Genomic DNA, 15,141 nt, shown 5'->3' on the forward strand with positions numbered 1-15,141 from the left:
GTTATCGGTTCTCCTCTCCTCACGTACTGTCAGCGTGAGGAGAGGATTGCCGATATTCGGCAAATTCTGTTTACATCCATGATCAGCTGTGATTGGACACAGCTGATCATGTGGTAAAGAGCCACTGCGCAATCACAGATCTCTGCCGATGCATGCCACAGGGGGCACGCAGGCAGTGCGAACTAGGGAGGATGTCATATGACAGCCTCCCGACAAAGTGCGGCCGTAGTTGATGTCATCTCGATGTCATTTGAGAAAGGAGCGTGGCTTGCCAGGACACGAAACGCGTCCATTAGCAGTGACGTCATCTCCTGTAGCCCCGCCATCTTGAGAGCCATATGCCTCGTTTTGAGTTCCCTGGAGTTCCTGTCCCCTGAAACTGGCTCTATACATCTATTGGCGGCGGACACCTCCTGGATCCAGACCCCGTGTCAAAGGATACAGATGGCCTAGGACTGAGGATCATCACACTCGACATACTTACCTCCACTGTTACGCCTGTTACTTTTCTGTCAATTTTACTTACTATGTTCATTAAAGCCTGTTAAAAAACGATTGGAACCAGAGATGATTCTCTCCATGTTTCTCTGCAGCTCCCTGAACATATTGGCCCAGATTCAGGTAGAATCGCGCAATATTTGCGTGGGCAAAGAGCAAAAATTTTTCTCTGCGCCCACGCAAATATTGCGCTTTGCCCGCGATTCACGGAGCAGTTGCTCCGTAAATTGCGCGGGCGATATGCTAAATAGCCCTGCGTAAGGGCGTCTAATGTAAATGATCCCGCCGGGGGCGGGAATCATTTAAATTAGGCGTGCTCCCGCGCCGAGCGAACAGCGCATGCTCCGTCGGGAAACTTTCCCGACGTGCATTGCGGCAAATGACGTCGCAAGGACGTCATTTGCTTCTAAGTGAACGTGAATGGCGTCCAGCGCCATTCACGGTTCACTTACGTAAACGACGTAAAATTTGAACGTCGCGAGCGGGAAGCGCAGCTATACTTTAGCATTGGTTGCGCCTGCTATTAGCAGGAGCAGCCTTATGCTAAAGTGGCCGTACGGAAACTCCGTACCTTGCGTGCGCAGGGCCCGCGCAACTTTTGTGAATCGGTGGTAGTATGCAATTTGCATACTATACGCCGATCACAATGGCCGCGCCCCCTAGCGGCCAACGCAAGAATGCAGCCTGGGATGTGAAGGCATAAGGAGGCTTATGTCTGTCACATCCTAGGCTGCAGTCGGTGTAACGAGGTTCCTGAATCAGGAGCACTCGTTACACCGGAGCAAGTAAGCCCTTGCGCCGCGCAACCTATGGTTGCGCGGGCGCAAGTGCTTCTTGAATCTGGGCCATTCTGTTCACATATGATGGCTGCCCTGCTTGGTTTGGACTTTTAACCCTCGGCACCATTGCATACAGACTCTGATAGACTGTGCATACAAAACAAACTGATCTTAGACCCATTTTTAGATTATGTATGATTTTATCATGTAATAACATTCACTATTATAGAGTCCTATATGGTTTTTGAAGTTGTTGCTCCTTCACTTGTTGTATTCTTTCAAAGTCCATACCATACCTCTAAAGTTATTTTCTCAGCTGCTTCTTCCCTTCCATTAAGCTTGGCCACTCTCTTCATCTCATTGACTGCCTTGGCAGGTTTGCCAGAGAGAACAAGCCAGCGAGCAGATTCAGGAAACCACCTGAGAAAAAAGCAGGAGAGTTGTTTTTTTTTTTTTAATGCTACGGTACATTGTTACAGGAATATAGTTCATGCAGCTTCCAAAGTCTGCAACACCATCCACACATGGAAGACCCCTGTGGGCTGATGAGGGCCTCTTGCAACCTTCAAACTGGAAACTGTGTAAAAGTTTCCACTGGCATCAGTACTTTCTGAGTCACCTGGGGACACAAATTTAGATCATGAGTTCTGAATACCAAGTCAGTAATCCAAAATGTGCTTATGCCAGAAACTGCCAGTTGACTAGTATTCTTATTTTAAGGTCATCAATAATAAGTGGAGAACATTGTTTGAAGGACCAGGCATGAACTTATGTGTTCCATAAATTGTAGTTGTGTTTTCATTTTATTATTTATATTTTCTTGATACTTTTGATAAGAAGGAAGTCAGTTGTCTACCAGGCTTGCATAATATGGCGGGAATATTTTATATATTATATTATTATCTGTGGTTATAAATGCCCCACTCAGACCAAAAGTGTCTGTCTACTACCCTTCTCTCTCAGCATCCTCTAACCCAGGGGTGGCCAACCAGTGGTCCGGGGGCCACATGTGACCCGCGAAGCCCTCTGATGTGGCCCGCGACCTTCTGCTCTGGAATGGCGGGTTGGCAAGCCCAGATCGCATGTTGCCGACCCGCCATACCACAGCATCAGTGTTGTGAATGAAGCTGGTGGAAGAGGAAGAAAGCGGCTGCGGAGCCGAGCCCCATAAACCGATGCTTCCTCTACAGCACTGGCTTTTGCCACAGGCGGAGTCTATGGCAAAGTTCAGCTAACCCGCAGGATAGACAAAGGTGCACTATGCTGCACCTGCGGTGTGGGTAAACTGCAGCACATCAGTGTGAAAGCAGTCTTAGGCCCTTTTCACACGATCAGCCCGACCAAATGGGACCCTCAATTCACCTCTATAGAGCGACAGATGTCCATTTACGTCCACCTACCTCCAATCTGAAAAAAATAAGGGAATTCGTCTCCTTCCATCTGGGCGGATCCGAGGGCCTATAGAGTAGCCATGACCTGTCATCTGCCCGCTCCACTCATTGTGGCCCACGGTTACCAAGTTGCTTAAGTGGCCCTTGCTCTTCAAAAGGTTGGGCACCCCTGCTCTAACCCATCCTTCAAACCTTTTTTTCTTTACCAGGTAAGCCATACTCATCTATGTCCCTTGTCCAGGTCCCTCAACACTGGTTCCAGGTGCGGGGACCACTAATTCAGCTCTTTGATGGCACCCAAGATCACCAGTCACCGCAACTAGGAAGTGTCCACATCATGTAGGCAGTTGTGTGAATACCTGAAGAAAGACCCAACCAGGAAGCGACTGATATTAAAACCAAAACCAAAAATGTATTATATTGAAGCTTACCCCCTATATTAGTGATACATTCTTCTGGAGAGCTTGTGTTTTTCAAAAACAGACTTGCTGCTAGGGTGATCACATTTCCAGACTACCATTCAGGGACACCCCCTTCCCAAAAATCAGCTTGAGGTGTAACGAATCACACACAGTGATTGGACACAAGAGGCGGGATTTATTATTTCTCCAATCACAAGCAGGGGACGGGGACTGTGCTCCTCCAGGCATTCCCGTCCAGGACAAGTACTGTCAGTGAGTAAAGCGGTGATGTGGCAGCCTTTTTTGGGGGCATTAGTTAGGCTTGGGGGGTGGCTGTGTCAGTTTCATTACGGGACACTGTATAGTCCTGGAATGAAGGTGCCCGGGACAGACCTGCAAAATGCGGGACTGTCCCGGGCAATCCGGGACACGTGGTCACCCTACTTGCTGCCCAGATTACCAGATGAAAATAGAAGAAAGAAAAACAAAAATAGGAAAATAATACAGGCATCACATCTAAGAATTGGTAAGCTGCAATAAAATAAATGTTTAATTTTGAGTTTAATACCACTTTAAGTGTTATGTGACCACAGCTTAGGGTAAATTAAAAGTCACATTTAGATCAGTTTTTTCTTTTTCAACACAGCACTCAGAGGGTGTTGGGTGGGGGCATATCTGTATCCCTGAGAAGGACTTTACATTTGTCATACAAGCAGTGATTTGTGTTCTATTTAACTAAAAGGAATTCCAAACAAGTGATTCATCATCAATTAAAATATCAAACGATGCAACATTTACAATATAGTATTGCATTTTGTACATAAATGAAAATATCAATCAAAAATACGGTCTATCAGTTATAAATGTAAATGATCAAATAAAAATTATCAAAATTGATCGAGAGCTCAGCAAATTGATTGACTAGAGGGTCTTGGTGTGTATTTTATTTTTATTAAATGATTGATTGTATGATCATCTCAATACATGTGTGGCCACTATATGGAACACTCCCTCTTCCCTCTTGGTATTTTTATAGTACAGTATTCATATACAATCTTTATTATTCTGGTATATACCGGTAATCTAGCGGTTTTATTGCCTTTCTTTCACTAAAGTGATGCAAAGGAAACAATGAGCATTTTTTTGTGGAAATTAATATCTCTGCATATAGTTTTTGGATACGTTAAATATAATTTCAATGTGTTATTTGTCAGTAACAAAACATATTTTTGTTCAGAAAAAAAGTTTACTTACATGCAATGCAAGATTTTAGGTAGGTTAGCTACCAGTACAGTGAGTACTTATTGGAGTACAAAGCAAATTGCTTGTAGGAAGGGATTACTTTCCCTTTAACTGTACAACCTGCCCTGAATGCAGAGAGTCAGGATTTCCCTATACAGTGGAACCTTGGTTAACGAGTAATGTGGTTAGCAAGTGTTTTGAAAGACGAGCAACTTTTTTTTTTTTAAATCCTGACTTGGTTTGCGATTGTGCTCTCGCAAAACGAGTAGGATTCAAGACAATAGGCTGTGCAGTACCACATTTGGCCAGAGGTGCGGGGGCGCCGGTGACACTTGGAATGGTTCGGAGCATCCGGAAATACTCAAAATCACGCGGAAATACTCAGAAACACTCGGAAATACTCCATTCCCGAGGGTTTCTGAGTTCAGCCGAGCTGTCCCCAAGTATTTCTGAGGCTCTCCCGCGTCCTTCCACCTCTTGCCACATGCGGTATTGCATGCAATAGAAGTCAATGTGGAACAAATTATCTTTGTTTCCATTGACTTCTATGGGAAAACTCGTTTTGATATACGAGTGCTTTGGATTGCAAGCATTCTCCTGGAACAGATTATGCTCGCAATCCAAGGTTCCACTTTACTCAAAGTGGAACTAAACCCTCTTATAATTTACAGCCAAGCAAACTGTCATCTTATGAAAAGAGAGAACTCCTGCGCTGTCTGAGAGCCTACTCTAAGGGGCCAACTAAAGGACACTGCTGCAGACACTTGTGAGTCTAATCCTAAAAGACAAATGGCAAAACGTAAAAAGTGATAGTGCCTGCACTGTGAGGGTGAAAGGGGGGGAATGGGGTAGTCATCTTAGCCTTTGTTTTTATCTGCAGTTGCAGTTGTGAACAGTTTTGACACCAGTCTTTTGATAGCGTAAAAGTTCCACTAAATTTGATGGGTGGTGGCCCTGATGAGATGTGGCAGCCGAGCTGTGGGTATGGGCTCTCCCCTTTGGGGAGACGCATAGTTAGAAACTAAGGGCTGTGACCCTTGAATGGCAATGAGGAATACAGCACACAGCACAATAATTGCAAGTACCGCAATTCTCCCTTCTTCCACTTTGTTGAAGTAGTTGAATAGTTCTCTCTTAAGGGACTGTTATGATCTTTATGGACTGTAAGTTAATATTTACCAGAGTAACTGCAATGCCCCCACTAATGTGGACTGTTTGCACTTACTTTTAGTAAAGAAATGTAAAATAACAACCAGTCTCTATATGGTGATGTAATAGACTGTGAATCAGAATGCACAGCCAATATCTTGAGCATTCTTGATGACCTAGTGCAAGCCTGATCGGCCTAGGAATTGGCCCCCCCTCTATCACCAGGGGGGCCCTCTATGCCCCCCTGGTGATAAAGGGCCTTCCTCATGAAGCCCGTGTCAGGTGACTTGGGTCCACAGGTCTTATGGGTCCCAGGTGTTCAGCTGGACTTCCAGAGCCTGAATCTTAACCACTTTGGAATTGCAGGGCCCTGATGAAGTCTGCTGCAGACTTTGGTAGGTTGTTATGGACTTGGATAATGGGGTTGAAGTGTAAAGTACTTAAAACCACCATCCTTGCACATGTTTGGCAGACAGGTAGTGCTGTGCAGTGCAGCAGTGGAGAACCTTCTATGCAGCACAGAAAGACCTTATACACAGTACTGTGGAATCCTCTGTGCAGTACAGAAGTGGTCATCAATGACAGCAACACAGTAATCGCAGCACAAGTTTCCCCTTGTGGTTATCAACTACATCAACACAGTGTAAGCAAAAATTATCAAAACCAGACCCTCTTCACGTGACATCATCATGTTTTGAAGATCTGTGTACTGCTCTCAGGATAACAGAAGAGCCCAGGCTATACATGCTATACAGGCAACACACATACTTTAAAACGGTGCTATCTGTGCACCACCCAGTGAGAATTGTAATGCTGTTTTAATGAGAAAAAATGTTTCAGAAGTTTACAATATGCATTTTTTTTTCTTATGTTCAACTACATGTATGGAGGAATGAGGAGAGGTGTATATAGTGTTCATAAAGGTAAACTACTTGATTAATACCCAGAAGTGCATACTGGCCTTTCTTAGAAATAAAAGATAATTTTTGATAGGTAAATGTACCTGGGACAGGGCTGGCACAGAAGTGGAGCATGGAGGTGGAGTGAAGTGGATTTGGCATGCTTTAAAATATGGAAAAAGAATTGGGGAGCAACTGTGCTAATAAAAATACAAGTACAGTGTAATGGTACTCCTAAAGAATACTATTATGAACAAATAAAGCTGCACCTTACTGCATGTGATAGAACAGTGATAACATAGGAAAAAGAACAAGATGCGCTAAATAAAATAATACAAAATATGATACCATACAGCATGTGACAAATCAATGTCCATAAATAGAAGTAAAAAAATATAGAGGAAATAAAGTTCTTAAAGGGACGACAAGGCTCCTATTCACCCGTGTAGTGAAAAGAGGAGATGAACCTTATTGATCCACCAATAAGTCCAAGGTTCTATAGGTGACTATCCCAAAGCAGTGATCCACCACCGAGAGTAAGTATAGCCTCTTACCGGATGTCCGGCGGTCTCTTAATTAAAAGAAGACCCCAGAAAGCATATAAAGATGAACCGTTGGAAATCAAAGTGCAGGTGGGCTGAGCTGGAAACCAATCTTTATCTCATTCCGGTGCTTGCAAACTCGATTATCAGGTACCATGGAAAAACATATGGGAACCGCAATATTGTAAAACCATAGATACATTTATTTTAAAAAGAAAAGTCAAAAACACACTTACATTTAAACAATGTTATAAGGGCATGTCTAATTGGAGCTCCGGCCGGAAGCTGTCCAAACTGACCCGTCCAAATGGTGAAGAAGTCGTGCAAGAATACGGGGGGTGATCCGATGCCGCACTCGTTCCAGCCCACCTGCACTTTGATTTCCAACGGTTCATCTTTATATGCTTTCTGGGGTCTTCTTTTAATTAAGAGACCGCCGGACATCCGGTAAGAGGCTATACTTACTCTCGGTGGTGGATCACTGCTTTGGGATAGTCACCTATAGAACCTTGGACTTATTGGTGGATCAATAAGGTTCATCTCCTCTTTTCACTACACGGGTGAATAGGAGCCTTGTCGTCCCTTTAAGAACTTTATTTCCTCTATATTTTTTTACTTCTATTTATGGACATTGATTTGTCACATGCTGTATGGTATCATATTTTGTATTATTTTATTTAGCGCATCTTGTTCTTTTTCCTATGCTTTAAAATATACAAATTCAATATAATAAACCCAAAAAATGCTCATTACAAAAGTGCACTAAAAACAAGTCCATAGTGTCCATTAATAAAACATCTTCCATCAAAGTGCACCAGTGCTTTTCGTGATCACCAAACCTCACCCAGCAGAATAACACTTACCAAATAAATTGCCTCTCATATTTCAGACAAAAACAGCTCAATAGGCGACCCAATGGTAAAAACCCAGCTCTATAGGGTGCTCCACCTCCTCTGTTTCTCATCACATGGGGTAATAAGCTATGCCACTTAAAAAGAAAAGTACTCCAATAGTGAAGTATTACCAAACTCCTGAATTAATTTCATTAGAAAAATGCTTCCAGATCAATTCTTGGTATTATACATGTCATTTGGAACATAAAAAGCATAACTGATAACATGTGAAACCGCTTGGCACCATCCTACAAGTCCATCTAAATCTTACCACAACAATCAGCACCAGTATGGCATCACTTCCTGCTATGTCACTTCCTATTTCTGCCACATCACATCCTGATGCGTTTCGTCATTTCTGATTATTCAAGGATTTGGTTGGATATTTTGGATATGTTCAGCAATACGTTTCCTAAGAGGACGTTTCATTCGGCCAACATATTGCTGGCCACACGGACATTCGATAACATACACCACATGAGTGGTGTTACATATTATTAGATCTTCAGTTTAATATTGTTTCCTGGGTTGTTCTAGATACAAACGTATCTCTTCTTCGATTTATTCTGAATTTTGTGCATGGTTCACCCACAAGAGAAAAACCCTGCTTTATCCAGGAATGTAAGTGTTTCTTTTTAGGAGGATTTAACACTCTCTTAACTGCTTTGTCTCCAAAATTAGGGGCACTTTTTTTTTACACAAATGTGGATTGTAGAAGACAGTCTATCCATCAAAAGTATGGACTAATGTTTGCAAAAAAAATATTCTCTACGTCTCTGTAGGAAAACCAAAAATAAAAGCCCATTGATGTTTATTATTACATATAACACACTTTTCAAATTGTGTTTTCTCTCTCAGACATGCTTCCCTCAGGATAGCTAATGTATTTTGAATGCTCTTATCGTTTCTTTAAAACTTGTTATAAGTCACTATATTTGGTACAGTTTTTTCTTATCCTTTAGCCCCCATTCACACTTAGGCGTTTTGTCGCCTGTAGTGTGACGCCGCAGCAGCCCCGAGACCCCAGAGGGATGATTTAACATGCACCTCTATGGAGATGGTTCACATCTAGACGCCGAACACCGAACGCCGTACGCCTGCCGCCTGAAAAAAAGTCCCGGACCTTTTTTTCAGGCGGCTTTCAGCGTTCGGCAAAGGAGATGGGAACCATCTCCATAGAGGGGGTCAAGGCTGCGTTTTGTCGCCGCAAATCGTGGTACAAAACGCTGCAATTTGTCGCCGCAATTCGTGGGACAAAACGCCGCGACTTTGTACGCCTAGGTGTGAATGCAGCCTTAAATTGGCCTTTGGGAATATTGCATAGCCACTGCAGATTATGGCCGCTATTGATTGACAAATAAGAATTTCTGTCAGTGGCTTTAAAAAACAACCCACTCTTTCCTTTACTCTCTGATCCAAAGGATTACCTAAAAATATGTTTTCAAGTTCAATGTTCTAATATATTTATGAGTGTCAATAAACACCTCAAATTTATTAATTACCCTTTTGGGTGCAGATTGTAAAGCCAATTTCAAAAGTTTTGTTATGTTATTGGTCAATTGCACACTAGTTAAATTAACAATACCACTATTCACAATTTCCTAATTCTTTTTATGTTGTTGTTGTTGGACTCTTTTCCCTGCCCTGAGGTCTCCCCAAGTACTCCCTGTTCCCGAGGGCCTAAAAGTAGAAGGAGTGAAAGTAGGACAGTAATCTTTAACCATCTCTCTATTACCACCCCAAAACCTAGACAGAGGTTCAAATCTATTATTAGTTATATTATGTCCACTACCATAAAAGGGTCTTCTTCCACCCATTTGTGTGTAAGGGCTACCCCTCCAACCTGACTTATTTTGAGGGAACCTTTCTGAATATTGGTTTACTGGAGGTCATATCCCTGACTTGGCCAAATTGTCCCCTAGTTGTCTCTCTATAACAGGTTCTCTTCTGAGAACTTTGATTGTAATGTTTCTAGCAGGATTACTGCTGCCAGTCTTTACAGATTCCATGATTGCCCATTTTGCCACCTCATTATACTTAAAGTCTGTCAAATCCCTCCTAAACATCTTACCTTTCTTAATTTGAATGTCATGCTCAACTTTCTATAATCTCATCTGTAAATTCCGGCTGAACTCAGTACATTCCACAGAATCCTTAATGGGTTCTAACTTGGTTTGCAAATCTTTAATTTTAGCTTTCAATATTTTTTCTTCATTTCAAAGTCAATTCCAGGAGTTCCTTACCCACCCTATTATAACATTAGGCAACTCTTCCTTGGATTCCTGATCATTTACAGCATCCTGAGGGGCCACATCCCATCCCGGCATTCTTACAATTATTCCTTCCTTTAGATAACGTTCTATAGAAATAATAGCCCACCCATTTATGATCTTATCATGATCTCCATATGGCTGCTCTCCTGAGTTTGGTGAAAAGCCATATTCAAATCAAGAATTCTATTATTTAAGAAATGTACCACCTCCATAGCTGAGTTATTTACTTTTTACTTTTGTGTTTATTATATTGAGTCTGAGCATTGAGGGGTGTTTATGTAGCAACAGTGATTTATTTGTTTTTATTTGAAAAAAGGTTAGGTAGTGTAGAGTGACTTCTGGGTATCGCTGCTCCGGTGCTGTGACTGGCCCGGAGCAGCGATGACGTCATGACCGCGCATGCGCGCGGGTGCCGCCACTTACGGCATGATCGCCGTTATAAGCGGCACGCTCAGTGCACCTGTGCCCGATGTCTACGCCGTAGATATCGATGTCGCTATTTTTGCAAATATCTCCTAAACCCTTTAGGTTTGGGAGATATTTGTTGCACCTACATGTAAACCTTAATCTAGGCTTACCTGTAGGTTAAAGTGATTGTAATGGGTTTACAACCACTTTAATAACAACTCTGATGATATTTATTTGGAATATCAATTTTCTTGACTTTTTTTTTAAGCCACTGACAGAAATAGTTACTTGGCAATCAATAGCAGCCATCATCCACAATTTTTTAAGGATAAGAAGAAACTGTACCAAAGATGGTGACTTTTTAGAAAATCACAAGCGTTAAGGAAAAGATTTATATAAAAAGGGTATTCTGTGAATATTATCAATAAGACCATTCAAAATACACTAGCTATCCCAAGGGCAGATTGTATGAGGGAGGAAATACAATGTGAACATGGTTCTATATCGTATACTAAACATCAACTGGCTTTTATTTCTGGTTTTTATGTACACTACAGGGAAGTAGAGGATATTTTCCGCAAACATTGGCCCATACTTTTGATGGATACGGTTTTGGGTGCACACCTTCCTCCACAACCTACTTTGTGTACCAAATGGCCCCTACTTTTGAGGACAAAGTAGTTAAGAGAGTTTTAGATCCCCCTAAAAACACCTTCTTAGGCCCCGTACACACGACCGAGTTTCTCTGCAGAATTCAGCCAGAAACTCGGTTCAGAGCTGAATTCTGCCGAGAAACCCGGCCGTGTGTACACTTTCGGCCGAGGAAGCCGACGAGGACCTCGGCGAGGAAATAGAGAACATGTTCTCTATTTCCTCGTTGTTCTATGGGAGAACTCGGCCCGCCGAGCTCCTCGGCGGCTCCAGGACTGAACACGCCGAGGAACTCGATGTGTTTGGCACGTCGAGTTCCTCGGCCGTGTGTACGGAGCTTTAGTTAAAGCAGGACTTTTTCTCTTGTAGGCAGTGTAGACCATGCACCACATGCAGAGTAAATAGTAGAAGAAGAGATACGTTCTAGATGTATCTAGAATAAACAGGAAGCAAAACAAGATTGAAGATCTGATAACAGGTAGCACCATTCATGTGGTGCATGTTCTTGAATATCTGTATAGTCATCAATATGTTGACCGAACCAAATGTCCACTTAGGAAATATATTGCTCAAGATATCCCCAATTTTTCTTTAGATTATGAGGTGTATTCTTCTCCACAACCAATTTTATTGTTAATGTTTAAATGTCTTTTTTTTTATTCTTTATTTATTTTCTTCAATACAAAAAGTCCATTTAAATTACATACATCTTTATAGGTAAAACACAATATCCAAAATATTTTACTTGGTTTTAAACTGCATAGTGTGTCAGCACACTTCAGGTATTTTACAATAGAGACCCCTCAAGTCTCCAGTTTAGGAGAATTTACAGGGTCTTTACCTTTTGGAGAGGATCAAATAGAGTAAGGGATCTTTCCAAGAGGGAAACCTATTAAATGTATACTGTACATTGGGTTCTCTGCATCCAGCAGGTCTGTTTACAAAATTATACTGTATGTCAACTGCTTTATAAGTGATTATTGATTATCTCTCTTTTTAAATTTAGTTTTTAATCTTTTAATTTATTTATTTGAATAAACTTGATATTTGTTTTTATCTATTTCATATAAAAATATATATATGAAGTTAGGCAGGAATTCTATGTGAGTTTTTAAGATTAGACATGTGGAATAGATAGATATTTATATTTATTATTATGGACTTGGTTGGAGTGGTTTTTACATTTATTATATATTTTGTACAGATATATTATTGTGATCTTTATATATTTATTCATCTACTTATAGATGTATTTATCTAATTATTGATGAATTTAGTTATTAAATGTTCTGTGGAAGTTATGAGTTTATAGTGGTATTCAAACTCTAAGGCCTCGTACACACAGGCAAGAATCTCGTCAGGAAAAAAACGTTGTTTTTCCCGACGAGATTCTTGGCAAGAATCTCTTGCCGCCTGAGTGTACACACAGACCTTTTAAAAGAACCGCGGTTCTCTTGAAAGGCAAGAATGCGGTGACGTCATCGCGTACGATGAGCATGCGCTCGTCACATTCGATGGCGTCGCCGCCATCTTGCTTCACCCTACCTATGCTGTGGAAGCTACCGCGCATGCATCAAAGTCATTTTGAGCATGTGTGGGTTTCCACGGCAACAGGTAAGTATACACACTCTCGGGTTTCTTGTCGGGAAACAGGCCAACAAGAATCTCAGCGAGAAAATAGAGCGCAAGATCTCTATTTTTCTCGTCGAGATTCTGGCCAGATTTCCCGACGAGAAACCTGAAAGCCTCATACACACGCTCGGTTTACTCAGGAAGAAAGCTCTGCCAGCAGTTTTCTTGCTGGTTCTTGCCAAGAAAATCGGTCGTGTGTACGAGGCCTAAGTGCAGTGATAACTTATGTAGCATTACCCCCGGAGGAGCTGGATTTTTGGGCGGCGTGTTACCTCTTGGCTCCTCCGAAATTCCTAGGGGTAATTGATGTGTAGTACATCTAGTAGAAGTAAAAGGAATGTCCAGACAGGTGCTCTTTGCAGTGCTCTTTATTACCCAGCCAGGTAAAAACAGTAAACTTGTGGTGAGGAAAGTAAAGCTAGGAGAATAGCAGATTCAGGCCTAATGATAGGAAACAGTCCTGCTCCCAAACGTAACACTTCTTAGAACCACTCTAGCGTGAGTGGGTTTAGCATACCCGGACAAGCCTCGCTCACCGACCTGGCAGCCGGAGTATCACTCGGACAAATATAGGAATAAGTCTCTGCCGCAGACCCTCCTAGGTGAACTTGGGAGAAAGTCTCTGCCACAGGCTCCTCTCAGTGAGCCTCAGAAGGTACCTCTGCCACAGGTCCCCTCTGGGTTGGATTCTGGAGGTATGCCTCCCCAATTGAGTTATGTCTGGATCTCCTTCAGCTTGTCGCCGAGGTACCGACCAACAGGTGATCAATCCCTCGGTGTCCGGCTACCTCGATCCCCAGGGGTTTGTCCAGGCCCTTTTGGACCGCCAGCCTCTCAATGGCGCTCCTCAGACTGACTCCCCACCGAACAGCAGTACAGCTTGGGATCCTCAAAGGTGGGAACCCAGTCACTTACTGGGTTCCCGTCACGGCTCAGATGCTCCGGGACCAGGAACACCGCGTGGCATGTAGGTCATAACGCTGGGGCGTCGTGATGTGGCCACCCTAAAGGTGGGTGCCACACTGGATGAAGAAGACCCAGAACCAATGGCGTCTGCCCCATAAATACCCCTCCCCAGCATGCACAGCGAGGACAAACTTTCTCTTTTCACCCGGAAGTCGGAGCGGATGATCTTTACAATGCCTGTTTCCACTACAATTCTGTGAGTGCAAACATTTCAATTGTGTCATATTAATAAGTAATCACTGCACTTAGAGGGCGATGTTCTCTCTTCCCTTCTTCCACTACAGAGATCTTTTACTTCTACTTTTTTGAACTGGCTGTCTTCTCTGAACAGTTATCCTTTTACCTTACATGGATCAATCCCCCCCCCCCCCCCCAAAAAAAACAATTTTAATAATAGCATTACTACCATCCCGTTCTCCCACCCCTTCCTAATATTTTCTCCTTTCATTGAATCATAACCAGAGTGTGCCATATCACCCAATTTTTTTATTTTTTTAGTGGTATTCAAACAAATGTGCCCATTCATGTAATTAAGGAGCTTACTGGTATAGGTAGCGTATATAAGGCAGAAAGCATGCCCTTGAAATAGTCAGAAATTACAAAACGCCTTAGAGCATGGTGTGGCAGAACAAGGAAGTGACACCACACTGGTGCCAATTGTTGCAGTGAGATTTAGGTGAATTTGTACTGTGGTGCAAAGCAGTTTTATATGTTAGTGGTTATGCTCTTTATGTTCCATATGGCATGTGTAATGCCAAGAACTGATCTGGTGAGCTCATTTTTATGGAATAAATTCAGAAGTTTGGAAAAACTTCACTACTGGAGTTTTTTTCTTTTTATGTTGCATACGTTATTACTTACCCCATGTGGTGAGGAGAAGAGGTGGTGGATCGCCACATTGAGCAGGATTTTTACCGGGTTGCCTATCAAACCGTTTTTGCCTGTCTGAAATATGAGAGGCAATTTAATTTGGTAAGTGTTATTCTGCTTGGTGAGGTTTGGTGCTCTTTGGTGGAAGAGGAATTATGTTGGACACCTGTGTATATATTTCAGTTTGCACTTTGTTTTTAAATTAACACTATGGGGCTGATTTACTAAAGGCAAATCCAACTGCAAGTGCACTTGAAAGTGTACTGAAAGTTCACTTGGAAGTGCAGTCGCTGTAGATCTGAGGGGAAGATCTGAAATAAGGGGAAGCTCTGCTGATTTTATCATCCAATCATGTGCAAGCTAAAATGCTGTTTTTTATTTTCCTTGCATGTCCCCCTCAGATCTACAGCGACTGCACTTCCGAGTGCACTTGTAGTGCAAAATGGATTTGCCTTTAGTAAATAACCCCCTTTAGACCTTAAAGTTTAAAGTGCACCTTTGTATAGACACTTGATTTAGCCACAGCACTGCAAGTAATGAGCACTTT

The 15,141-nt window shown here is 42.3% G+C and overlaps 1 protein-coding gene across 1 annotated transcript in view; it reads right to left on the reverse strand.

The window, feature by feature from the left end:
- Positions 1–15,141, reverse strand: part of LOC120917388 (solute carrier family 22 member 6-A-like) — an 81,134-nt gene that overhangs the window by 38,958 nt on the left and 27,035 nt on the right. The window contains exon 6 of the mRNA XM_040328652.1: positions 1,574–1,697. Coding sequence (XP_040184586.1) covers positions 1,574–1,697 — 124 coding nt within the window. The remainder of the gene's footprint in view (positions 1–1,573; positions 1,698–15,141) is intronic.

The sequence above is a fragment of the Rana temporaria genome, chromosome 11, assembly GCF_905171775.1.
Source record: "Rana temporaria chromosome 11, aRanTem1.1, whole genome shotgun sequence".
NCBI lineage: Eukaryota > Metazoa > Chordata > Amphibia > Anura > Ranidae > Rana > Rana temporaria.